Source organism: Vidua chalybeata, chromosome 7 (genome assembly GCF_026979565.1).
Source record: "Vidua chalybeata isolate OUT-0048 chromosome 7, bVidCha1 merged haplotype, whole genome shotgun sequence".
Classification (NCBI taxonomy): domain Eukaryota; kingdom Metazoa; phylum Chordata; class Aves; order Passeriformes; family Viduidae; genus Vidua; species Vidua chalybeata.
The window spans coordinates 160,563-186,378 of NC_071536.1; the positions used below are offsets into that span (position 1 = coordinate 160,563).

At 51.4% G+C, this 25,816-nt stretch overlaps 1 protein-coding gene across 1 annotated transcript in view; it reads left to right on the forward strand.

The window, feature by feature from the left end:
- LOC128790626 (aryl hydrocarbon receptor-like) overlaps positions 1-25,816 on the forward strand; it is a gene marked incomplete at its 5' end in the record, with an annotated part of 198,505 nt that continues 172,689 nt past the window's right edge. Inside the window, 10 exon segments of the mRNA XM_053947547.1 lie at positions 1-135; positions 2,378-2,467; positions 2,733-2,832; positions 2,935-3,077; positions 3,217-3,231; positions 3,233-3,417; positions 3,736-3,843; positions 4,128-4,228; positions 4,231-4,270; positions 4,647-4,714. Of these exon segments, the coding sequence (XP_053803522.1) occupies positions 1-135; positions 2,378-2,467; positions 2,733-2,832; positions 2,935-3,077; positions 3,217-3,231; positions 3,233-3,417; positions 3,736-3,843; positions 4,128-4,228; positions 4,231-4,270; positions 4,647-4,714 (985 nt within the window).

Below are 25,816 nucleotides of genomic sequence, written 5' to 3' on the forward strand. Positions count from 1 at the left end.
CTTGCCTTCTCACTTGCAGCTACAGCTCCAAACGTTGGCAGCTGCGTGGATCAGCCCAGACCCCCAGGAGGGGACAGATGGACAGAGCCGCAGGGTGACAGGGAGCTGTTTCCTGAGGGGGAGCTACTGCTGCAGGTATGGTGCTGTGGCTTGGTCATTTGGGGTCTCCCCAAGCTGCTCTGGAGCTTGTGGTCGCATCTGTGGAGCGGGAGGAGACCCTGCCTTGCCCAGAGCTGCTTCACTGTGATTCCTGCAGGCAATGAGTTCCTGGGGACAGAGACCAGTGGCACTGCCTGGCTGGGATGGGTCCAGATCCCCATTCCCACCATTCCCTCTCATCCCACAGCAATTTGCTGCCCCTTTGATTATATTACATCTCATGGACATAAGCTCCATCCCAACCAAGAGGTTCAGGGATGTCATATGGTGGTGTAAGGATTGATCCCTGAGTAGTTCCCAAGGTGCTGGCTTGGTTCATTATCTTTAGCAAAGGCCAAGAGGAGAATGTTGAGAGCTGTGGGACAAAACATCCCCCAGGAACTCCTTGCCTTACCTGGGGCATTGTGTGAGCTCTGGAGGGATGAGTTCACAGCCTGCCTAGGATGGGAAAAGCCCAGCTTCAGTTTGTAGGTTTTGGGGGAGAAAAGAAGAGCACTTGGATGTTGGGCAACAGTGGTGGACAAAACCAGTGGGAAATGAGAGCTATGCTTTGTAGAAAGGCCACGTGTGTCTCATGAAACAGCTGACAGTGAAGCTCGGAGCACGAGGGCCTGGTGAATCAGCCTCCCACAGTGCTGCTGCTTTGGGCTGCCATCTATAAATGTCAGCTGGAAGGGCCTGGCATGGAAGGTCACATGGAAAGGCTGACTGCTGAACAAGCATCTGGGCACATCAGCTGAGGAACATGCTTACTGGGGCTGCAGGACGAGTCTGTGCAAGACCTTCAATCATTCTGTGTTCTTGGCATCTCCCATGCCTGGCCTTTCACAGAATCCCAGAATGGTTTGGGTGCGAAGGGACCTTAAAGGTCATCTTGTGATGAGCTGCCGTGGGCACAGACACCTTGCACTATCCCAGGTTGCTCCAAGCCCCATCCAGCCTGGCCTTGGCCACTTCCAGGGATCCAGGGGAACCACAGCTTCTCTGGGCACCCTGTGCCAGGGCCTCACCACCTTCTCCAGCTCTCCTATAGGCTTTCTGGGCCTTCAGTCCTCTTCTCCCACCTCTCCAAACACCAGCAGATGAATGCTTGGCTCTCTTTAAGCCTGGCTTTGGTTGTTTCAGCCCTGCTCCTGCAGAGCCCTCCAGGCAGCAGGCAGTGTGAGCAGACCCCCAGCAGGAGCCTCCATGTGGGATTTGGGTGAGGCAGTGACTTCTGGGAGCTCAGTGTGACTGTTGGCAGTGAAATCTTGGACTACACGAGGTCCCCCACGGTCCCAGCTGTGTGCCAGTGTGATGGTCACAGAGGAACAGCTGGATACCAGGAGGGAGCCCGTGACTGCCCCAGCCCCAGCATCTCCTGAGCACTCCCCAGGGCTGTGGACTTGGACCATATGATGGCAATTTGTTGAGCCATCAACATCAGAGCATTGGCAGGCTGGGGTGACTGAAGGCATCTGGAGAGCTTATGAGGTGTTACTGCGACAGAAATCTCCCCCGCTGAGCTGCCTGGTGGCTTTTTTCTTCCCCACAAAGATCATTTTAAGCATATACTGTGATTTGCAGCAATCTCTGACTTGGGATCCCTCAGGGGGCTCCCAAACAGCACACAAAGGGAAGGGACTGGTCCCTCAGCAAGCTGGATCTGTATGCTAGGATTCCATTTCGGGTGTTCTTTCCCTAATTTCTCTCCTTCCATTCACTAATAAATTAAACACATCACAGTGAAGAACAGGGGGCATGAGTTACTATCTAGTGCAGTGCTTTGCTTTTGAGGAAAATCAGCCTGAAATGGACACCAGAATCATAGAATATGCAGAGCTGGAAGGGACCCACAAGAATTGTCGTGTCCAAAGCACAGCCCTAGGAGAGTGGAGCTATTCCCAGCTGGAAAGGAGGACTCCAGATCCTCCATGAAACCTCTCCCTATCTGGTCCCTCCTGACGCAGGAGCTGCCCTGCAGTGAGAGGGGGTTCCATGGGAGGTTTGGAGAAAGTAGTCAGTCCAGCTTGGATCATTGCTTGTGCTGAGAAGAAGAAACTCCGCAGAACGGAATCTTGCATGGTTACCAAGTGCTGTCCTTCTTTGTGGGGCTCCTTGTTGAGGAAGAAGGTCCCTTCCTGTCCCTGGATGCTGAAGAAACAGCTGGGGGATTTCATCGTTCAGCAGCGGGATTGAAGCTGGGCAGAGTAAGTTTGGACCGAACTTTTGCTTTCAGGCACTCAATGGATTTGCCATCGCCGCGACTGGAGACGGCTACATCTTCTACATCTCCCCTGCCATGCAGGACTACTTGGGCTTCCACCAGGTGAGCACCATGTTTTCCTGGCTGGAAACAGATGGATGCAGTCCTGGTGTGGGAAGGAGGTGCAGATGGAGAGCAAAGCTTCCCAAAGGGCAGCAGCTCCTGTGGCAGGGGAAGGAGCTGGAGTTTGCCTGTTCTTTACACTCAGTCCTGCACATTTAGTGCCCAGGAAGGGAAACCTTCTGCCAATGTCCTCCTCCCGACACCTCTGCCAGGAGGTGTCCAGGAGCTGTCCAGGAGCAGACACTATTCTGTTTTGTCATTCCAGTCAGATTTCATCTACCAGAGTGTGTACGAGATGATCCATGCGGGTGACAGGGCCGTCTTCCGCCGCCAGCTGCACAGGACCCCACTGCATGCTGCTGACAGTGAGTGCCAGGGTGATCCCTGCAGGGGTTCACTTGAGCAGCTCTGATCCGTGAGCTCAGGGTGTGCAGCACAGTTTGGAAAGCTTCCTTTTGATTTTCCAGCTTTTCCCCCTGAGCAGCCGCTGCTTGCCAGACGCAGCGCCACGTCCAGCCCCCAGCACCTCCATGCTGAGAAGCAATCCTTGGTGGAGAGGAGCTTCACCTGCCGCTTCCGCTGCCTGCTGGATAACTCCTCGGGATTCTTGGTAATGCTGGGACACCCTTCTGCTCCTCCTGTGCCTGCAGAGTGTTCCCCCAGAGTCACTTGTGTCCCATAGGGATGAGAGCACAGCCAGTTCCCACCACCCTCTTTGATTCACACCCACATTTTCTAATCCCTGTAAGGCCTTGAATTTCCACCACCATTACAGGGTGCCTGAAGTTCCTTCTTGGGCAGCAAAAGTCAGCAGCAGACAAGTCCCCAGTTGCTCTCTTTGCCATTGCCACACTCCTCCAGCCTCTCTCCATCCTGGAGCTCCAGACCAAAACACTGATCTTCCAGACAAAGCACAAGCTGGACTTCACTCCCATGACCTGTGATTCCCGGTAAGGCATCTCTCACTTTCCCTGTGGCAAAATCCCTGGTGCTGGACAGAAAACTAGACCTGGTGGGGACAAGGAACACCTGACCCAGCTCCCATGGCCTGATGTTTTTGTCCCTCTACTGCAGGCCCCCAGTAACACAGGGAGCAGGTTAACGGGGCACCAGCACTTCTTGTCTGCTGTGGTTTGCGTGGTTTGTGGAACAGAGGATGCAGCTCAGCCCAGGGCGAGGTTGCACCATCCAGAGTGGGGGTCTGGCCAGTGAGGTGCAACTGTGGGGGATGCATCCCTGGTGTCACTGCACTCCTGTGCTGTTTCCAGGAGGAAGGTTGTCCTGGGATACACAGAAGTGGAGCTGTGCAGAAGAGGGTCCGGATACCAGTTTGTTCATGCGGCTGACATGATGCACTGTGCAGAGCACCATGTGAGAAGTGAGTGCTGGGGGACTGTTGTGGGGGTGTTTGTGGGGTCCCTCAAGGCTCTGGCTGTACTATTGCTCCTTGGTGCTGTCCGTCCCGGGGCTGGAGTAGCTGTGACAAAGGCTCTTCCTCCTGGATGAGCTTGGGCAGCTGGCAGAGAGACAGCACACTGCATCTCCTGCCCCTGTAGCACGGCCACGAGGTGATAGTCAACTTCGTGGCAACTTGCGTGTGTCATTGGTCTGCCTCCGTGGAGGAGCTCTGTCAGTGGCAGTTCTTTTGTGTCCCTGCCCCGGTGATGAAGACAGGGGAGAGCGGGCTGATGGTATTCTGGCTGCTGACCAAGAGGAGCAGCTGGGTGTGGGTGCAGGCCAACGCACGGCTGGTGTACAAACGATGATGCCCAACTGCATCATCGCCCGCCAGCGAGCCCTGTCGTGAGTATTGCTGGCCCCCTTCAGCTGCTCTGGGCTTGGGGGGCTGCCCGAGGACACAGAGGCCATGAAGGTGGAGGAAAGGGTAGGTGAGGTTGGCACTTTGCAGCATTTGTCCTCCTGTAGTGTGAGTGAAACAGCTCTGAGGAGGTGGTTGTGGACATGCTCTTGCCTGAGAGCAGCAGCCCTTCCCTGAGCCATGCAGACCTCCCTGTGGGCTCCCCAGAGCTCTCTTTAGCCAGCCCAGTCCAGCCCCCTTTTACTCTAGAAAAGCCAGGGCAGGGCTGTGAGTTCCCCTCTTGCTGTCAGAAGGGTGGTTTTGCCTGGCCTGGAGGAGCTGCTCATGCTGTTTCCATCCCTTTTTGCCTCCACACCGAAGGAATGAAGAAGGGGAGGAACATCTCCAGAAGAGAAACTTGCAGCTGCCTTTCAGCTTTGCCACCACCGGTATCCTGAACAAATTGTGCCATCCCATTGTTGTTCTTCTGATTTTAGTTATGATTGGTTTTGTTTTATCAGTAATCTTGCTTATTGTAAATTGGAGAATGATGAAACGATGAACAAAATTAACATCTATAATTAATGCACACCACTTGGCCGACATCCTTTACACTATAGATGTTCCCAGGACTGTAGACACAAGAAGATTATAGGGTTGGTAGATATGTTTTACATCATTTTCTTTTATGATTTGTTTTAATCACTGTTTTAATTATCTTTGTTTCTTGATTATAAAATTATACTGAGTAATATCGATGATACTAGGTTTATTACTTTACTGCTTAATATTGATTATACTGGTTTATTATTTGATCAATTTATTGTTTAATTGATTAATATTGATTATTATTTAAACAAACTATTGCTGATTTAATTCTTGTCTTAGTTTTCCTGTTTTCTCTTTCCTTTCCTTTTTCTCTTCCCTTTTCCCTGGAATGTGCTGCCAACACTTGATGAGTCCTGAAGACTCCACGACGACACCATGGAACCCTGCTGATGAAGATCTTTCGAGGGCAATCGTCAGTCACGGGGTGGTGTAAGAGCCCGTCTGAAGCCCCTCATTTTCCATTCTGCCTTCCGATTGCCACGAGAAAGAATCCCTTCCTCCACTGCAGTTCTGGCTTAGAACAGGACACAGTGCAGGTGCAACCACTGAACCATCATGCTAGCTGTTCCGAACAAGGCCTGGCAAGAACTTGGCAAGGACTTGGCAAGGACTTGGCAAAGACCTGACGTTGGACCCAGCACGGGACAGCCTGATGCGCGGCCTGCTTCTAATCTCCGTTCTTAAGCCAAATGAACTTTTGGGGTGACTCCCGGGGTCCTTCATTGAAGACCCCTCATCTGCCTCGTTACCAGTGTGACAAACAAAGAATGAGAACCCTCCTCCCAAGGACTGAGACTGAGACCCCTGCTATAGGGAGGAGGGGAAATTGGTGGTCTGACCACTAATGACATGACCTGTTTCCCTTCAGTGAGTCAAATGGACTTATTATTCATTGGATTCGTCTTGCTTTGGTGGTTTCTGTGGACTCACCTGTTCCCGTGTGGCGATTACAATGGACTTTCATTGTTACAATTGCTCCCCCCTCTTTCCTCTGTGGACTATAACTGGACCCCTGAGTCGACCAGAACTTCGGAGACTCCCCCGACACGACAGACGGATCCCCATCGTCCGGACCACTGAGGATCTCGCCTGTGTTGGTAGCTATTCCCATACCCCTCTTCTCTCTCTCTCTCTCCTTTTATCTCCTTTCCGATCCCCACTATCGCATTTACTGTTTTGGCCCCTAATAAAGGTGCATTTGTTGTGATTAACTGATAGTCCCTTGTTGTTTGCCTTTTTGCACTTTTGGGATCGGTGAAAAGAACCATCACAACACCCCACAATAAGCGGATTGTGACAGGTGGGATGCATGAATAATAATATCAAAACTCAGGAAATTTGTCCTGGAACACCTTCCATTGGCATGCCAAGAGTGAATTCAACAGGCAGGAGAACGGCAGCCAGCGTCCTGCAGCAGCCTGCCAGCTTCGCACACAAGCCGGCTTCTTGGCGGCTTCGTTCTTCGCCTCTTGCAAGCCACCGCGATCTCCGGCTGCCGGAGGACAAGAAGCGGCTACTTCGCACACAGAAGCGGCTACTTCACTGGAGCGGCAGCGGTGCGCTCCGAAGAGCCGCTTCTGCCGAAAGACACCAGCAAGCGGCACTTGCTTTCGGCCACCTCCGGAGCTGCGTATTCTGCCTCTCTAGTCGCCTACATATTAGCCAAAAGCGTTTCTGCTCCAGTTCTCAAGGAGAAAGTGTACCAGCACTGCTCACTTAGCCCGACCTTGCCAGGAAATAAGATTTGCTGCACATTCCAAGGACACTGCACTTTCCTGGGCAAGCTGCAACCTGCTGGCAGATGGCCGTGCTCTCTGCCCACTCTGGGTAGTAGCGGGCACGTTGCAGCCTGGCGAAGGCAAGAAGCCTCGAGAGCTGTCACAGAGCAGAAGGGCAGCTGAGATGCTGAAAAGCCGCAAAGCTGAACAGCCTGCCTCAGCTTCAGCAGTGTGTAATTGACTGAAGGCGAAAAAGCAAGCAGCAGAGCAGCGGGCTTCTGTGCGCACTGAAGGCAATTGCAAGAATCCTGCAGCTGCTCCTTGCCAAGCACAGTCAGCTGCCTAGGTTCTTGCTTCTTGACCAACTCACAGTTGCCCTTCTTTTCAGCAGCTGCCACCGTGTTCTCTGCATCTCGGAGCCTCTGGGGAGCAACAAGAATTTCCAAGGTGGGATGCATGACGACTATGTCAAAACCCAGGAAAGTTGTCCTGGAACACCTTCCATTGGCATGCCAAGAGTGAATTCAAGAGGCAGGAGAGCAGCAGCCACCGTCCTGCAGCTGTCTGCGAGCTTCGCACACAAGCCGGCTTCTTCGCGGCTTCGTTCTTCGCCTCTTGCAAGCTACCGCGATCTCCGGCTGCCGGAGGACAAGAAGCGGCTACTTCGTGCACAGATCACTGCAGCGGCAGCGGTGCGCTCCGAAGAGCCGCTTCTGCCGAAAGACGCCGGCAAGTGGCACTTGCTTTCGGCCAGCTCCGGAGCTGCGTATTCTGCCTCTCTAGTCGCCTACATCTTAGCCAAAAGCTTTTCTGCTCCAGTTCTCAAGGAGAAAGTGTACCAGCACTGCTCACTTAGCCCGACCTTGCCAGGAAATAAGATTTGCTGCACATTCCAAGGACACTGCACTTTCCTGGGCAAGCTGCAACCTGCTGGCAGATGGCCGTGCTCTCTGCCCACTCCTGCCCAGCTCTGGGTAGTAGCGGCCACGTTGCAGCCTGGCGAAGGCAAGAAGCCTGGAGAGCTGTCACAGAGCAGAAGGGCAGCTGAGATGCTGAAAAGCAGCAAAGCAGAACAGCCTGCCTCAGCTTCAGCAGTGTGTAATTGACTGAAGGCGAAAAAGCAAGCAGCAGAGCAGCGGGCTTCTGTGCGCACTGAAGGCAATTGCAAGAATCCAGCAGCTGCTCCTTGCCAAGCACAGGCAGCTGCCTAGGTTCTTGCTTCTTGACCAACTCACAGTTGCCCTTCTTTTCAGCAGCTGCCACCGTGTTCTCTGCATCTCGGAGCCTCTGGGGAGCAACAAGAATTTCCAAGGTGGGATGCATGACGACTATGTCAAAACCCAGGAAAGTTGTCCTGGAACACCTTCCATTGGCATGCCAAGAGTGAATTCAAGAGGCAGGAGAGCGGCAGCCACCGTCCTGCAGCAGCCTGCCAGCTTCGCACACAAGCCGGCTTCTTCGCGGCTTCGTTCTTCGCCTCTTGCAAGCTACAGCGATCTCCGGCTGCCGGAGGACAAGAAGCGGCTACTTCGCGCACAGATCACTGGAGCGGCAGCGGTGCGCTCCGAAGCGCCGCTTCTGCCGAAAGACGCCAGCAAGCGGCACTTGCTTTCGGCCAGCTCCGGAGCTGCGTATTCTGCCTCTCTAGTCGCCTACATCTTAGCCAAAAGCTTTTCCGCTCCAGTTCTCAAGGAGAAAGTGTACCAGCACTGCTCACTTAGCCCGACCTTGCCAGGAAATAAGATTTGCTGCACATTCAAAGGACACTGCACTTTCCTGGGCAAGCTGCAACCTGCTGGCAGATGGCCGTGCTCTCTGCCCACTCCTGCCCAGCTCTGGGTAGTAGCGGGCACGTTGCAGCCTGGCGAAGGCAAGAAGCCTCGAGAGCTGTCACAGAGCAGAAGGGCAGCTGAGATGCTGAAAAGCAGCAAAGCAGAACAGCCTGCCTCAGCTTCAGCAGTGTGTAATTGACTGAAGGCGAAAAAGCAAGCAGCAGAGCAGCGGGCTTCTGTGCGCACTGAAGGCAATTGCAAGAATCCAGCAGCTGCTCCTTGCCAAGCACAGGCAGCTGCCTAGGTTCTTGCTTCTTGACCAACTCACAGTTGCCCTTCTTTTCAGCAGCTGCCACCGTGTTCTCTGCATCTTGGAGCCTCTGGGGAGCAACAAGAATTTCCAAGGTGGGATGCATGATGACTATGTCAAAACCCAGGAAAGTTGTCCTGGAACACCTTCCACTGGCATGCCAAGAGTGAATTCAAGAGGCAGGAGAGCGGCAGCCACCGTCCTGCAGCAGCCTGCCAGCTTCACACACAAGCCGGCTTCTTGGCGGCTTCGTTCTTCGCCTCTTGCAAGCTACCGCGATCTCCGGCTGCCGGAGGCCAAGAAGCGGCTACTTCGCGCACAGATCACTGGAGCGGCAGCGGTGCGCTCCGAAGAGCCGCTTCTGCCGAAAGACGCCGGCAAGCGGCATTTGCTTTCGGCCAGCTCCGGAGCTGCATATTCTGCCTCTCTAGTCGCCTACATCTTAGCCAAAAGCGTTTCCGCTCCAGGTCTCAAGGAGAAAGTGTACCAGCACTGCTCACTTAGCCCGACCTTGCCAGGAAATAAGATTTTCTGCACATTCCAAGGACACTGCACTTTCCTGGGCAAGCTGCAAACTGCTGGCAGATGGCCGTGCTCTCTGCCCACTCCTGCCCAGCTCTGGGTAGTAGCGGGCACGTTGCAGCCTGGCGAAGGCAAGAAGCCTCGAGAGCTGTCACAGAGCAGAAGGGCAGCTGAGATGCTGAAAAGCAGCAAAGCTGAACAGCCTGCCTCAGCTTCAGCAGTGTGTAATTGACTGAAGGCGAAAAACCAAGCAGCAGAGCAGCGGGCTTCTGTGCGCACTGAAGGCAATTGCAAGAATCCAGCAGCTGCTCCTTGCCAAGCACAGTCAGCTGCCTAGGTTCTTGCTTCTTGACCAACTCACAGTTGCCCTTCTTTTCAGCAGCTGCCACCGTGTTCTCTGCATCTCGGAGCCTCTGGGGAGCAACAAGAATTTCCAAGGTGGGATGCATGACGACTATATCAAAACCCAGGAAAGTTGTCCTGGAACACCTTCCACTGGCATGCCAAGAGTGAATTCAAGAGGCAGGAGAGCAGCAGCCACCGTCCTGCAGCTGTCTGCGAGCTTCGCACACAAGCCGGCTTCTTCGCGGCTTCGTTCTTCGCCTCTTGCAAGCTACCGCGATCTCCGGCTGCCGGAGGCCAAGAAGCGGCTACTTCGCGCACAGATCACTGGATCGGCAGCGGTGCGCTCCGAAGCGCCGCTTCTGCCGAGAGACGCCGGCAAGCGGCACTTGCTTTCGGCCAGCTCCGGAGCTGCGTATTCTGCCTCTCTCGTCGCCTACATCTTAGCCAAAAGCTTTTCCGCTCCAGTTCTCAAGGAGAAAGTGTACCAGCACTGCTCACTTAGCCCGACCTTGCCAGGAAATAAGATTTGCTGCACATTCCAAGGACACTGCACTTTCCTGGGCAAGCTGCAACCTGCTGGCAGATGGCCGTGCTCTCTGCCCACTCCTGCCCACTTCTTGGTACTAGCGGGCACGTTGCAGCCTGGCGAAGGGAAGAAACCTCTGAAACGATACGCGGAATAAATCAATAGACTCCATAACCTGGGGTCGTTATGAAATGGGTATGTATGTCAGCGCCCGGCACAAGTGAGATAGCTCTCCAAAAGTTGTGCCCCGAGCCTCAGTCTGACCCACACTTTTATTCTTAAAGACGTTCCATATGCAATACACTGCACGACTTTTTCATGCGTATTCAACCCCTGGCCCCGCCTGTCCTCGCTTCTCATGCTAAGTCCACGCCCTTCTGGGCATGCGTGGTTTGCTGTGGTGGTCGTACGGGGGGTGTCTTGGTGGTCCTGAGGCTGAAGATTGTGGTCTTCCTCATGATTGAACTTTTGAACTTTTCCTCTCTGCGCGTGCGCTTTTGGTCCTTTGGTGCTTATCTGAGTACGTCTATCAGTCTTGATAGGCTTGGAGACAGAGGAGCTTCTTTATCTGGGTTCTTTGCTTCTTCTGGTATTGTTCTTTATGCAAGAAGCTTCAGAAATTTGCATTTTCCTATGCCCTTTGTACTAGGCAGAGGTTTCTTAAGTAAAAGGTTGAAAATTCAACTCATAACTCTACAAGCTAAATTAGAAATGCTTAATTCATTTTGTTAACCTAACTCTAAAAATCTCTGCTTCAGTCCCCCCTTTTCTTAAAATATAGTAAATTCTTTTACTACGGGGGTCTTGATTTAAATTCTGATCTACTATCATGACCATCCTCTTTCAGTAAGATTCTATGAGTTCTAGAGAGTGATGTCAGACTGGCCATGTGTTTTAACGTCCTCGAATTCTACATGAGTGTTAAAGTAGACATCATTAAACTTACAGTAACTAAAATTAATAGAATTATAATTGGGTGACATAAAGTCTTCTAAACAGTGTATTTCACTAGTTATGACTTGTGTTTATTAGCTAGTGATTGGTGCTGGATACACCAAGTTAAGAGACTTAACATACAGGAGGTTAGTGACATGTCTTGGGTAGACATTCTCTTTCGCACCCCATATGGTTTTTCATAAAGCAATTCAAAGTGGTTTAGCTTTTCTTTAGTCTTGGGTTTGGTTCGGATCTGCAGTAGTGCTAATGGGAGGGATTGAGTCCATGACAAATTAGCTTCTTGTCCCAATTGTACAATTTGTTGTTTGATCAAATGATTCATTTTTTTTACCTGACCACTTGATTGTGGGTTATATGGGGTGTGAAGTTCTCAGTCTATGTTCAAGTATTGGCTAACTTGTTGCATGAATTTTACAATAAAATGTGGTCCTCTATTTGAGGAGATTGTGGCCAGGACTCTAAAGCGTGGTATGTTTTCTTGTACCAGTACCTTGAGCTTTAGAAGTCCTGGTGGGGAATGCTTCTGGCCATCCTGAAAAGGTATCTGTTAGCACCAGTAAAAACTTATACCTCCCTTTTCTTGGCAATTCTGTACAATCAATCTGCCATTGCTGCTCCGGCCCATGACCCTTCCTAATCTGGCTAAGCTTTGGTTTGGGAGTATTTTTGGGGTTGGTCTGGAGGCAAAGGTCACATTGTCGAGTTGTAAATGTCTAGTTATGATAGAGCATCAATACCCCAATGGTTTTCTGGTGTTCTTCCTTTATTAGGGACCATAATAAATAGGAGGGTAGAACTAATTTTCCTTCTATGGTGGCCCATCCCTCTTGGTTATAGTCTCCTTTTTGCTCATAGATTAATTTTTTTTCTAGTTTGTTGTATCTTGGCTTACCTTTAGGGGAAATTTGCCCGTCTGGAATCAGGGCTGCCTCAGTTATGACCTCAATTCTTGCTGCTTCTTTTGCTTCCCTATCTGCCAGCTCGTTTCCTTCTTCCAATTCTGAGTTTATCTTCTGATGTGCCTTAATGTGCATGATCGCTACTTTCTCTGGCAACTGGACTGCTTCTAGAAGTCGCAGTACTTCTGATGCATCTTTAATATTTTTCCCTTGAGAGTTCAGCAGTCCTCTCTCTTTCTAAATGGCTCTGTGAGCATGCACTACTCCAAATGCATACTTCGAGTCCGTGTATATGTTTATTTCTTTCCCTCTTGCCAATTCTAGGGCCCGAGTTAGAGCAATTATCTCAGCCTTCTGTGCAGAGGTATTTGTTGGCAGGGGCCCAGATGATATTACTTCCTTGCACGTTGTAACTGCCTACCCGGCGTGCCGTTTTCCACTGATGATATAACTGCTTCCATCAGTAAACAAGACTTCTGCATTCTCCAGAGGGGTGTCCTTCGAGTCAGGGCAGCTGGAGTAGGTGGCTTCAATGGTCTCCAGGCAGTCCTGTTCCACTGGTTCCCCTTGGTTTCTACTGAGGAAGGAGGCTGGATTGACAATGTTAGTCACTACTATCTCTACATCATCTTGCTCCACTATGATAGCTTGGTATCTCAGGAGCCGTTGTGGGGAAAGCCAATGCCCACCTTTTACCTCTAGCACTGCAGACACTGTGTGAGACACTAGCACAGTTCTTTTCTGGCCTAGGGTGAATTTGTGTGCCTCTTGGATGTTCAGTACGACTGCTGCAACAGCTCTGAGGCACCCAGGCCACCCTTTAGCTGCTGTATCCAATTGCTTCGAGAAGTAAGCCACTGCTCTCCGATATGGGCCGAGGTCCTGTGCTAGTATTCCTAAGGCGATTCCTTGCTTCTCATGGGAGAATAAAAGGAAAGGCTTACTCACGTCCGGCAATCTCAGGGCTGCAGCTGACATGAGGGCTTTTTTCAGCTGGTTGAAAGCTTGCGTAGCTTCCTTTGTCTCTTGGATGTTCCTGCTTTCAGTTGCAATCAGTTCATATAAGGGCTTAACAAACAGTCCATAGTTATAGATCCATAACCTGCACCACCCTGTCATCCTCAGGAAAGTTCGTAGTTCCTTTACAGTCTGAGGTTTTGGGGTCTGGCATATTGCCTCCTTCGGCTTTGGCCCAAGGTACGTTGTCTAGCACTGACTTCGTAGCCCAGATAAGTTACTTTCTGTTTTACTACTTGGGCTTTTTTCTTTGATACTCGGTACCCTTGGAGCCCCAAAAAGTTCAAGAGGCTTATCGTCCAGGCCATGCATGCTTCCCTTGTCCGTGTGGCTATCAGGATGTCATCTACGTACTGTAGCAACTTCCCTTCCTCTGGAGGGGCTTCTCAGGTCTCTAATTCTTTTGCAAGTTGTTCTCCAAACAAAGTGGGTGAGTTTTTGAATCCTTGTGGGAGTCTGGTCCATGTCAGTTGAGTTCTTCGCCCGCTCTTAGGATTTTCCCATTCAAATGCAAAAATTTTCTGGCTTCGTGGATAGGAAGGCAAAAGAAGGCATCTTTTAAATCTAAAACGGTAAACCAAGTTAGCTCGGCTGTTAAGCAAGTTAATAACGTGTAGGGATTGGCCACCACAGGATACAGATCCTCAGTTACCTTGTTTATGGCCCGCAGATCCTGTACTAACCGGTATGACCCATCAGGTTTACGAACTGGTAGGATAGGGGTATTAACACTTACATAACATAAGTTGTAACAAGGTATTATAGACAATATCATGGTCATCAATGGAAGCAATATTTGATTGAACTTTTTCAGTTCTGAGGGTTCGTAACTTGTGTTTGTCGGTCACAGCAGGGAAGCACAGTGAGGCTGCTTAACAGGGCAGGATGCATACATATACTTTCCTTCGTCTACATTCACTTAACTTTATTTTTACTTACTCTTACACATAACAAAACAACCACAACAACAAGGTACCTTTTATTTTTCAACACACCTATTACACTTTTAGGTGTCCCTGGCTAGTCCCAGTGTTCTTGGATACCCCTCAATCTAGCTGTGTGGTTCCCAACTCTAGATCCTGTCAGACTTATCTTCAAACTGGCAAAATTTTTACTCAATCTTGGGTGCTCTCAACAACCCAGCAAACTTAATTCTGGCTGCTCTTGGAATGTTAATCCCTCAACCCAGCAGGTTTGACTTAACCCTGGATGCTCTTGGAACATTAATCCCTCAATCCAGCAGGTTTGATCTTGGATGTTCTTGGGCATTCTTATCCCTCAATCCAGCAGAATTTTTAGGGGCCCCTCCTACACATTTTACCTTTTATTTTTCCTCAATAGATTATGCCAAGAAAACCCTCTTTTTACCTTTTAATTAATTTTTTTTCTAATTAATTACCTTTTCCCCCCCCCCCCCCCCACTAAGGGGTCCCACTCTTTCTCTGAGACCCAGTCCCAGGGGGGGTTCTCTCACTCTTTTTATCACTCGCTTCGTCTCTTTACTGGCCGCTTTTCTCGCGAAAAAGACGGAAACGCAGCATGGGAGACTGCCGCTCTCGCTTAGCAGGTCTGGGGTAACCAGCCCGCCTCTCATTCACACACATTCATCCCCCCTTTATTCGCCCTGTAATGCAAAGGATCTCCCAGTTGCCGAGCCGTGGGGGCTTTTAGCCACTCGGCAAGAAGCTCGGATAGCTGGTACATCTGAGGGTCCACCAGAAGAACGGGAGGGACACTCGGGTTGCTGAAATCCTGCTCGTTTATTGAAGGGTCGCAGAAGGGGCAAACAGGGAGACAATGAAGCAGAAGGGAGGCAGATTCCGAGAGCCCTGAAGGGCGGGGTGAGGATTCTTTTACTGCGTAGGGGTAGGAGGGTTTAGCATTCGAGGGTACAATCTGGAGAAGGCTAAAGGGAGGGGAAATACAACATTAACCAGTGGGGAAAAGGGAAAGGAGTGTTCTTGGTGGAAGAACCAAAGGGAAAACGTGGAACAGAGAAGATTCTAGGCTAAGGGGCAGACTTGAACAATAACCGACAGGACAGGGGGAGGGTACAATTCTCTTACAAAAGGGGGTGGAGAACTCATACAACTGCTGTTTCCCATGGCAACCCTAGACTGCCTTCCCCAACCCCTCCTCCTACATCTCTCCCGTTTTTATTTATTAAATAAGCACTTCCCAACGTTTTAAGCAACATACGTCTAAACAAAAATAAAGCAACCGAGATCATGAACATTATCAGAAAGATCCAAAAGAGTCCCCTGAGGATGATAGCAACCCACCCTGGGACACCCCATTGAGACAGCAGTTTATTCACAGGATCTACAGTCGAGGTCTCAGTCTTGAGGTCGTCAACTTGCTCTCGGATCCGCTGGATATTAGCTTGGATGGATGTGCTCTTTGATGCCAGATTGAAGCAGCACATTCCTTCAAAGTCCTCACAGCCGTGGCCATGGGCGAGCAGTAAGAAGTCAATAGCAGCCCTATTTTGCAGTGTGGCGTGCCGGGTGACTTCTTCGTCCGCTAGCAAGTCGGAAAGGGCAGCGGACGTGGCGTTGGCCTGCTTACTGAGCCAACACTCGAGGTGAGAAAGCTCACCGAGGGCCTTTGCTGTGGCATACCATGGTAAAAATATGGATACCGTGACTCTCTTCGTCTTTCCCCAATTGTAAATTTTTGAATCACAATTTTCGTCGAATTGGTTATAGGATCTCTTTTTGCGAGCCAATTTATTTTCGTTTTTCCAATTTAAAATTTGGGTTTTGTTCGGTGTCAGTGTGGTAAGCTGCCCAAGGCTGCAGGGGCCTCCCTGGATTTGGGAGGGAATCCCTGCCCACACCCTGTCGCCGCAGATGAGAAAAAACCCCCTGGGGAGCACCCTGGGAACTGAGGAGGACCTAGATACCATGGTCGAGGTGTAATTGCACCAATTTGCTGCATGGTATCTCCCATCGTGGGGAGATACATCGTGTCTTTTTACTTCTTGGGTACCAGCGGGGTGGAGTTTAGCCATTTGATCCCAGTCTTTCTGGGAGGGCTGGTACCTAAACCTGACACAATATGTTGCCTGAGAGGAGCCCAATAGGTCCAATTCTTGGGGCTCCTGTGGTGCATATGGCAGAATCCTCGTCCACTCATCCCAGGTGTCCACAGGATTAGGTTTTTTTCCTGCATATGGATAGTCGTTTGGCGACAGGGGGACTCCTACCAGGCACGTGGATAACGGATTGTCCACACTTCCCATGGCCATACAGAAGTTGTCCTGCTTCAAGGACTTCGCCAGCGTGACCCATATGTTTTCTCTCAGCTGTGGGACTATCCAGCTCCTGACCGGTGACAGCCAGATGATGACGATCAGGAGCATCAGATGTTTCAGAGGTGTCCTCAAGGCGGTAGTCATCCTCAGCGTCTTGTGATAAAAGAAAGCATAACTTGAATGATAAATTTTCCTCAGTGGTCCCTCCCCAACCTCCCCCGTTTTTATTTACTAAATAAGCACTAAATAAAATTAGAGAAAAGGGGTAAGGATTGAGGGAAAGGGGAGGTTAGGGGAAAGGAAAGGGTACAGGGGGCGATGGGGTAATTGGGTACGTAGAGTTCAGCGGGGGAAAATATCTTCGGGTAATCATGACACGTGTGACGATATTGGGAGGAACGGTCTTTCTTCTCCTCCTCTTCCAGGCAGTGGAAACTCCGTCCAGCGATGAGGTGTTCTCGGTGCTTTGCACCAAGGACACGTTGTCTTGCTGAGCTGGCACCTCTACGAAGGGCTTGACATATTTCCCCGGAATCCATCTTGGTCCTTTATCTGTAGAAACACAGGCATACCCTCTCCCCCAGGTTATTAGAGGGAAAGGGCCCTGGATAGCTTTGGATTCTGGGTCCTTTATCAAGACTGGTGGCCTCTCGGCCAGTTGCGCTCTGGTGTTATTGTGAAAATGGCGGATAATAGGAGGGTCAGGCTCCCTTTCTGAGCAGTTTAAAAAATTCAGGACATACAGGGCCTTACATAACCTTTCGGCTGGGCTCACTGTAATGTCCGGCTTATGTTGTTGTTCAAGGAGCCTTTTTAGATTTCTGTGGGCCCTCTCTATTATCGCCTGTCCTGTAGGATTGTGGGGAATTCCGGTGGTATGGGAAATTCCCCACTGTTGCGCAAACTCACCGAAGCGCTTTGACGCATAGCATGGGCCATTATCAGTTTTTATGTGAGATGGGACTCCCAACGTAGAGAATGCCATGAAAAGATGTTTCATGGCATCCCTGGTTTTTTCGCCTGCATGGACGGAGGCAAACACTGCGCCGGAAAACGTGTCAATAGAGACATGTATGTATTTCATCCGACCAAACGGCTCGAAGTGTGTTACATCTGTCTGCCATATCTCTAGCGCTCCCAACCCTCGGTGATTTGTCCCCGAAATGAGGGAAGGAAGAGCGAAAGACTGGCAGCTCGGGCAGGTAGAAACAATGGTTCTTGCCTGTGCTATCGAGATCTTAAACTGTCGCACTAGAGCCGGGGCATTCTGGTGGTAAAATGCACGGCTGAGCCGCGCTTGCCGGAGTATGTCTGGTAAGGTGGTTGAAGCGGTTGCAGATATTTGTGTTGACATGGCTAGGAGGTCCGCTTTCCGATTACCCTCAGTGATCTCTCCGGGTAAATCGGTGTGTGCCCTTACGTGCATGATATGATAAGGTTGCTCTCTATGGGAAAGTAGCCAAATGAGATCAGAGAGTAAACTGTATAAATTTGTGTTTGAAACTTCTTTGAGGAGGGCACCTTCGGCCCTTTCTGCTACCCCAGCGACATAGGCCGAATCAGTGACCACATTCAGAGGCTGTTGAAATTTTTTGAATGCTCTCACGACTGCGGCAAGTTCCGCCATCTGGGGGGAACCCTCAACCACTTGGACGTCAGACTCCCACTTCTGACTGTCCGGGTCCTTCCAAGTGATCACCGATTTTGTGGGATCTGCCCGACCCATCGGTGAACACCGTGAGAGCACCTGGAATTGGTGTTTTGCTTTTAAACATTCTCGGGGCCAAATGCAATGTATCCTTAAACAATTTATGCTTAGGATAGTGAACCGAAATTTGTCCGGGGAAGCTGTCCAGAGCAATGAGCAAATTTTCATTAGTTTGCAACAACGAGTCCAATTGATCTAATCTAACAGGTAAGTAAATGCACTCAGGGTCACACCCTGCGAGGGTTCAGAGGCGGTGTCGTGCCTTCATTATTAAAGTGGCTAGCAATTCTGCAGGGGTCGTGATCGTCCTAGAGGGCTGGTGTGGTAGGAAGAGCCACTCTAAGATGACCAGGGGATCAGATGCTCTGTTATCCCACTGGAAGAGAAGTCCATGGAGGTGGGGGCACTTACCCAACACCGCGAAGTTCATGGGAAGGGTCCGGACCACGCGGTGTGCCTGGCGAGACTTCAGAGCAACAGCAACCCGTTGCAGGGCTTCCCGCGCGGCAGGTGTCAGCTCGCGTGGTGAGGCGAGGTCTCCGTCGCCTCGAAGCAGACAGAAGAGAGGTGACAGATCCTCAGTCGTCAGTCCCAGGAGGGGGCAGATCCAGGTGATCGTTCCGCACAGCTGCTGAAGGTCTCGCAGAGTCTTCGGATCCTTGTTGATGGTCAGTGTCTGTGGCGTCACTGTCCTTCCCGTGATGAGGAATCCGAGGTACCTCCATGGTGCTGAGAATTGGATCTTCTCTTCCGCTATCTGGAGCCCTGCAGCTTTGATAGCCTTAATAGTCTTGTCCAGTGTTGCCTTTAGGTATGTCGAGTCGGAAGCACAAACTAGCACATCATCCATGTCATGCAGAATGATGGCCTCAGGGAAAAGCCGACGCACAGGTGATAAAATCTGCGCTACAAAAGTCTGACAGAGCACAGGGGAATTTTTCATCCCCTGAGGCAGGGATGTCCAATGATATCTTTTAAAAGGTTCAGCCCTATTCAATGATGGTACAGAAAAGGCGAACCTGGGAGCATCCCCGGGGTAGAGCGGAATGTTAAAAAAGCAGTCTTTGATGTCTATCACTGCTAGCTGCCAGTCTCTGGGGAGCATAGAAGGTGACGGAAGGCCTGGTTGAATGGGACCCATATCTTCTATCACATCATTAACCCTTCGCAGGTCTTGGAGCAGGCGCCACCTGTCTGTGCCAGGTTTTCTAATTACAAAGACAGGGCTATTCCAAGGGCTGGTAGAAGGTGTTAAATGCCCAAGTTTCACCTGCTCCTCTACTCATTTATGAAGCGCACTCAATTTTTCTGATGGAAGGGGCCACTGATCCACCCAGACCGGTGTGTTGGTTTTCCAGGTCAGGGGTGGGGAAGTGCGCTCTGCAGTGGCCCACGCTAAAAATCCCACAAAGGGCTAGGGATGTCGAGGCGGGCTCCCCATTGGCATAAAACATCCCTTCCTAATAATAGTATGTTTGAAGAGACAACAAAAGGTCTCACCGTTGCCAATTGTCCTTCCGGACCTTCCACGCACACAAGATGCCTACTCCTCAGAGAGTGGACCGCTCCGCCCACACCGGAGATCCTGCCGCAAGGGGGCACAAGCTCCCAGTCGCTGGGCCACCTCACCTGGGGGATGATGGTCACGTCAGCTCCTGTGTCTGCCATGAGCCGCATCTGCACCGACTTTCCCTGCAAAGAAAGTTTGGCATCAATTAATGGTCTTTCTTTACATACATTTTGGGTGAAGAAAACATGTCTCTCTGTGTCCGGGTCATCGTGGGTGTCCAGTACGTAAAGCAAAGCAAAAGGATCGCCTTTCCTTAAAGTAAATGGCGGGTGGTTAAAAGTGACGGAGACGGTGATCTCCTCTCCTGGTGGAAAACACACTACCTCAGGTAAGATGGTGATTTCATTTGGCGTGTTGAAGGAGTCTTCTAAGATCAGCACGGTGGTGTCCCGACAGTCGTGGAGGGGGCCCAGGAACCCAGCAGGAATTCTCGTCAGGTCCTCATCCTGGAGAGAGATGGTGACGCTGCTGCGGAGGACCTGATGATTGCCCTGATTTAGGGTACCTGTCCGGCGGAAGAGGCGGAGTCCGCCCTCGTGGCTGCGCTGAACTGCTGGACTTGGCCGCGCGGCCACTCTTCCTCCCTGATGGTGGGGAGGCTGGGATGCTGAGAAGGGCCACTTGGTGTCGTCGCGCGGCCCTTCCTCGCGCTTCGCCGCCAGTTTCCCGCTGGCTGGTACCCTTGTCGCTGTAGATGAAACTGGTGATGTTGATAAAATGGGTTCCTAGGATATGGTCTTGGGGGGGGGCAAGATAGGTTGTTGAATCTGTGGCCAGTGGGGACAGTTCACCTGGATGTGACCCAGCTGACCACAGTTAAAACAGCGCGTATTTTGTAAGTTTATCATGGCCTCTCCCACCCCTTTGCTGACAGCCAGGGCCACCGTGTGCTCCATTGACATTGCCTTTGTGCAAGCCTCCACCATCTGAGAGATGGTGGGCTCGGGGTCCTGAGGTAGTGCACGGAGAATCTTTTTTGTTTCCGAATTAGAGTTAGAAATGGCCATCTTTCGTAGAAGCTCTGCACGAGCTTCTGCGTTGTCTATTTGTCTCTCAATGGCCTCTTTCAGTCTATCAACAAAAGTAATAAAAGTCTCCTCAGGCCCTTGCATGATAGAAGAAAAGTTTTGGAGGGGGGTCTTACCATCCGGTATCTTCAGGAGTGCCTCCTTTCCCGCTGCTGCTATGTCCTGAAGCAGCTCCTGTGCTAGTAGAATTTGGTCCTCCGGACTGCTGAACTCCCCTTCTCCAGCAAGGGCTTCCATTGCCTCATCCCCCTCTCCCACCACCTCTGCGAGATCATACTTGCGCAGGAGTGGTTTCAACAGTTTTTTCCAATGGATCTCCCAGAGGTCGCATTCGGTGGGAGAAAACAGTGCCTTAGCAATATACCTTAAATCATGGGGGACTAGGAAACGTCCAGCAAATGTTAAGTCCAGCACATTTTTAAAGAAAGGCGAGTTTCTGCCATAATCTTTGGCGGCCTTCCTTAACTCCTTCACCTCAGCGTATGGAATTTGCTCCCACTTTGGCTCCCTCCCCCGCCGGAGGATGACCGGTGCCGCAAAGCTGCCCAAGTCCCGTGCCAATTCCAAATTCCCATCCTTAATTGCCTCCTCTCTGATCTTTGCCCAACCCCCCCCCCCCAGACTTGTTGGAATGCTGGGGGCTGCCACTCTCCTCATCCTCTTCCGAGGATGAAGCAGGCTGGGTTAGGGCACGGTGCCTCCCCCTGGCCGGTGGGTCCCGGAGACCGTGCGTCCGACAGGCCAGGATGGCCTGCTTCCAGCCAGGCTTCTTCCTGGTTCCGGTACTGGCAGTGGCAGGAGAGGAGGAGGCGTGTCCCGACCCACCCACTGGGGCGTGACTTTCTGGTGGGGGGGGTTCCCACCCACGGGGGCTGGGCCCACTTGGGGGCTGGTCCCAGCCACAGGGGGCCCACCCAGGGGTGTGGTCAGAGGGAAGGAGGGGGCGGGTCCCGACACAGGGGCGGCACTCGACGGAGTGGGGGGAGGAGGCGGGGGCGAGATGTCAGGAATTTTCTGGGGTGAAGGAGAAGGAGGGGCGCCATCTTGGGGCTGGTCTTTTTTCGCCATGAGGCAGGCGCCATTTTGTCCTATTTGTTCAGTTAAGTCCTCTAAAGAGCAACAGGGTTTCAAACTAGGATTAGGGTCTCTGGTATAGAGGGAACAGGAATGACATGTGTTGGGGTGGCCAGTCCCAACACACAAATGGGACAGGGAGGATTTGGAAGCAGCAGAGAGACGGCAGCAGCTTTGTGCCGATGTATGGCAGGATCTGTCTCCCGATCCACCCTTAGGGGAAGAGGGAATAGGACTGGGGGGGGAGGAACACGAGGTAGGTGAACTGGGGACCCAACTCTCTCTCTTCTTTTTTAACAAATTAAGAATGGAATGAAAAAGCAGAAAAAAACGACCGACTGAAATCCTCCCCTGAACTTGTAAATCGTAAATCTTTCTCCCAACTCTTCCCCAGAAATCAGGCACCAAAACATCTTCCCGTGTAATAGCAGGAAAATGTTCAAAAATAAATTCAACAAAAGGCTTTAAATCTCTCTTATTAAAAGAAATGTTCCCTAAAACAAGGTGGGACTTAATTTGGATCTAAAACTCCCGTTGAGCTGGAGACAGGCGGTTACCCATTATATCAGGTCTCACAGCTAAATCACCCTCTTCGAAAAGGAAAAAAAAACAAAAAAAAAAAACAAAAAAGGGAGTTGACGCCTAGTCAGGCGTAAGTAAAAGTGAGATAAGCATACCTCTGAAGGACACAGGCATAAAACGGGGACATTGAAGAGGGGTCTGGTGGAACTTCTGCTGGTCCGAGGGCATTGCTGCTGCCGCGCAGCTCGAAGGTCCGTCGGTTATCAGCAGAACCCAGGAGACAGAAGCCTTCCGAACTGAAAGGGCGACTGTCCCAGGAAACTGGTCCCGAACGCCGCTTGCAATCCTGGAGAAGGCTGGTCACAGAGCAGGCAATCTCCAGGAGACGGTCAAGGACTGGACCCGCTGGTGTCTGTCCCTGTTCGGGCAGCCAGTTGCCGAGCCGTGGGGGCTTTTAGGCACTCGGCACGAAGCTCGGATAGCTGGTACATCTGAGGGTCCACCAGAAGAACGGGAGGGACACTCGGGTTGCTGAAATCCTGCTCGTTTATTGAAGGGTCGCAGAAGGGGCAAACAGGGAGACAACAAAGCAGAAGGGAGGCAGATTCCGAGAGCCCCGAAGAGCGGGGTGAGGATTCTTTTACTGCGTAGGGGTAGAAGGGTTTAGCATTCGAGGGTACAATCGGGATGTGATAAACTGTGGTAACTTGTTTGTTCATCAAAGGAATTGGAATATTAAAGGAGGAAAAATAAAATTAAAGTATGAGGGACTAGCTTGCTTGTTAGGAGATAGGGGAAGCATCTGTGAAGTTGGGAAACAGCAACTTGTGGGTTTTACTAAAAAAAGGACAATAAAGAAGCAACTGCTACAAACCGCAAGGCTATAGGCATATTGCAAGGCTATAGACATATTGCAAAACGCACGACCACAAGTATGATTAATCACCATTTAGGGAGCTTTTCTTAGCTTCTCTTGCAGACACAGGCTAAGGATGTTGGGGGATGGCCAGAGCTGATTATGAAATCAGCGACCACCAGGCAACGGCCACCGGACTAGACAACGTAAGAGTGCTCCGGGTACGCCCATCACTGTCCGGAACCGATTGTGAAACCAACGATCACCTGCCTCGACATAACGCAGACATGATGCAGAGGGATGCTCAAGCTACGCCCACCGCTATGGCAAGAGACGCGAATGAAGAAACCTCCAAGAAACTATAAAAGAGACTGAATAAGGGGGGTGGGGTGTGGGGCACTGCAGTGTGGGACACTGCAGGAGGGGCGGTTAGGAGACCCCTACCCACCCAGCGCTGTTTTGCTTGCTACTGCTTGCTGTAATTAATAAAATTCTAATTGACCTTAAAAAGGCTGAATCAAATTATTCGCCTCAATTTATCACAGGGAGAAGGCTAAAGGGAGAGGAAATATAACATTAACCAGTGGGGAAAAGGGAAAGGAGTGTTCTTGGTGGAAGAACCAAAGGGAAAACGTGGAACAGAGAAGATTCTAGGCTAAGGGGCAGACTTGAACAATAACTGACAGGACAGGGGGAGGGTACAATTCTCTTACAAAAGGGGGTGGAGAACTCATACAACTGCTGTTTCCCATGGCAACCCTAGACTGCCTTCCCCAACCCCTCCTCCTACACCAGTGACAGCTTTTCACACTGAAGGGCAGTGCTATTGTATAACAAACACTTAACTCTTAGCCCAGCCGGGCTCGCTGGCTACTTTTGCAAGCTTTTTACCAACTAGCGATGCTTGTAAGCGGTGCTTGTAACTCCTAGCTTGTACCACGCTCCCACCAGCTGCGCTATCAGCTAGCGGCGTTCAAAGCAGCTCCTCAAACCGCGGCTTGTGCCCGCGCGCCCGCTGCACTATCAGCTGGGCTGCGCCTAAAGCACCTTTGCAAGCCCCGACTTAAGCCCCGCGCCGCGCTCCCCCCGCTCGCCAGGGACAGCCCGTGCCACGCATGCGCACCACCCGCTCTATCAGGTAGAGCGCGCACTACCCGCACTATCAGGTAGTGTGGCTGAGAGCTGCCCTGCGCATGCGCCCCACCCGCTCTATCAGGTAGAGTGGCTGCTAGCCGCCCCGCGCATGCGCACTACCCGCACTAGCAGGTGCCTCGTTACCAGTGTGACAAAGAATGAGAACCCTCCTCCCAAGGACTGAGACTGAGACCCCTGCTATAGGGAGGAGGGGAAATTGGTGGTCTGACCACTAATGACATGACCTGTTTCCCTTCAGTGATTCAAATGGACTTATTCTTCATTGGATTCGTCTTGCTTTGGTGGTTTCTGTGGACTCAGCTGTTCCCGCGTGGCGATTACAATGGACTTTCGTTGTTACACTTGCTCCCCCCTCTTTCCTCTGTGGACTATAACTGGAGCCCCGAGTCGACCAGAACTTCGGAGACTCCCCCGACACGACAGACGGATCCCCATCGTCCGGACCACTGAGGATCTCGCCTGTGTTGGTAGCTATTCCCAGACCCCTCTTCTCTCTCTCTCTCTCCTTTTATCTCCTTTCCGATCCCCACTATCGCATTTACTGTTTTGGCCCCTAATAAAGGTGCATTTGTTGTGATTAACTGATAGTCCCTTGTTGTTTGCCTTTTTGCACTTTTGGGATCGGTGAAAAGAACCATCACGACACCCCGCAAAAAGCGGATCGTGACAGGTGGGATGCATGAAAAATAAAATCAAAACCCAGGAAGTTTGTCCTGGAACACCTTCCATTGGCATGCCAAGAGTGAATTCAAGAGGCAGGAGAGCAGCAGCCAGCGTCCTGCAGCTGTCTGCGAGCTTCGCACACAAGCCGGCTTCTTCGCGGCTTCGTTCTTCGCCTCTTGCAAGCTACCGCGATCTCCGGCTGCCGGAGGACAAGAAGCGGCTATTTCGCGCACAGATCACTGGAGCGGCAGCGGTGCGCTCCGAAGCGCCGCTTCTGCCGAGAGACGCCGGCAAGCGGCACTTGCTTTCGGCCAGCTCCGGAGCTGCGTATTCTGCCTCTCTAGTCGCCTACATCTTAGCGAAAAGCTTTTCCGCTCCAGTTCTCAAGGAGAAAGTGTACCAGCACTGCTCACTTAGCCCGACCTTGCCAGGAAATAAGATTTGCTGCACATTCCAAGGACACTGCACTTTCCTGGGCAAGCTGCAACCTGCTGGCAGATGGCCGTGCTCTCTGCCCACTCCTGCCCAGCTCTGGGTAGTAGCGGGCACGTTGCAGCCTGGCGAAGGCAAGAAACCTCGAGAGCTGTCACAGAGCAGAAGGGCAGCTGAGATGCTGGAAAGCAGCAAAGCAGAACAGCCTGCCTCAGCTTCAGCAGTGTGTAATTGACTGAAGGCGAAAAACCAAGCAGCAGAGCAGCGGGCTTCTGTGCGCACTGAAGGCAATTGCAAGAATCCAGCAGCTGCTCCTTGCCAAGCACAGTCAGCTGCCTAGGTTCTTGCTTCTTGACCAACTCACAGTTGCCCTTCTTTTCAGCAGCTGCCACCCTGTTCTCGGCATCTCGGAGCCTCTGGGGAGCAACAAGAATTTCCAAGGTGGGATGCATGACGACTATATCAAAACCCAGGAAAGTTGTCCTGGAACACCTTCCATTGGCATGCCAAGAGTGAATTCAAGAGGCAGGAGAGCAGCAGCCAGCGTCCTGCAGCTGTCTGCGAGCTTCGCACACACGCCGGCTTCTTGGCGGCTTCGTTCTTCGCCTCTTG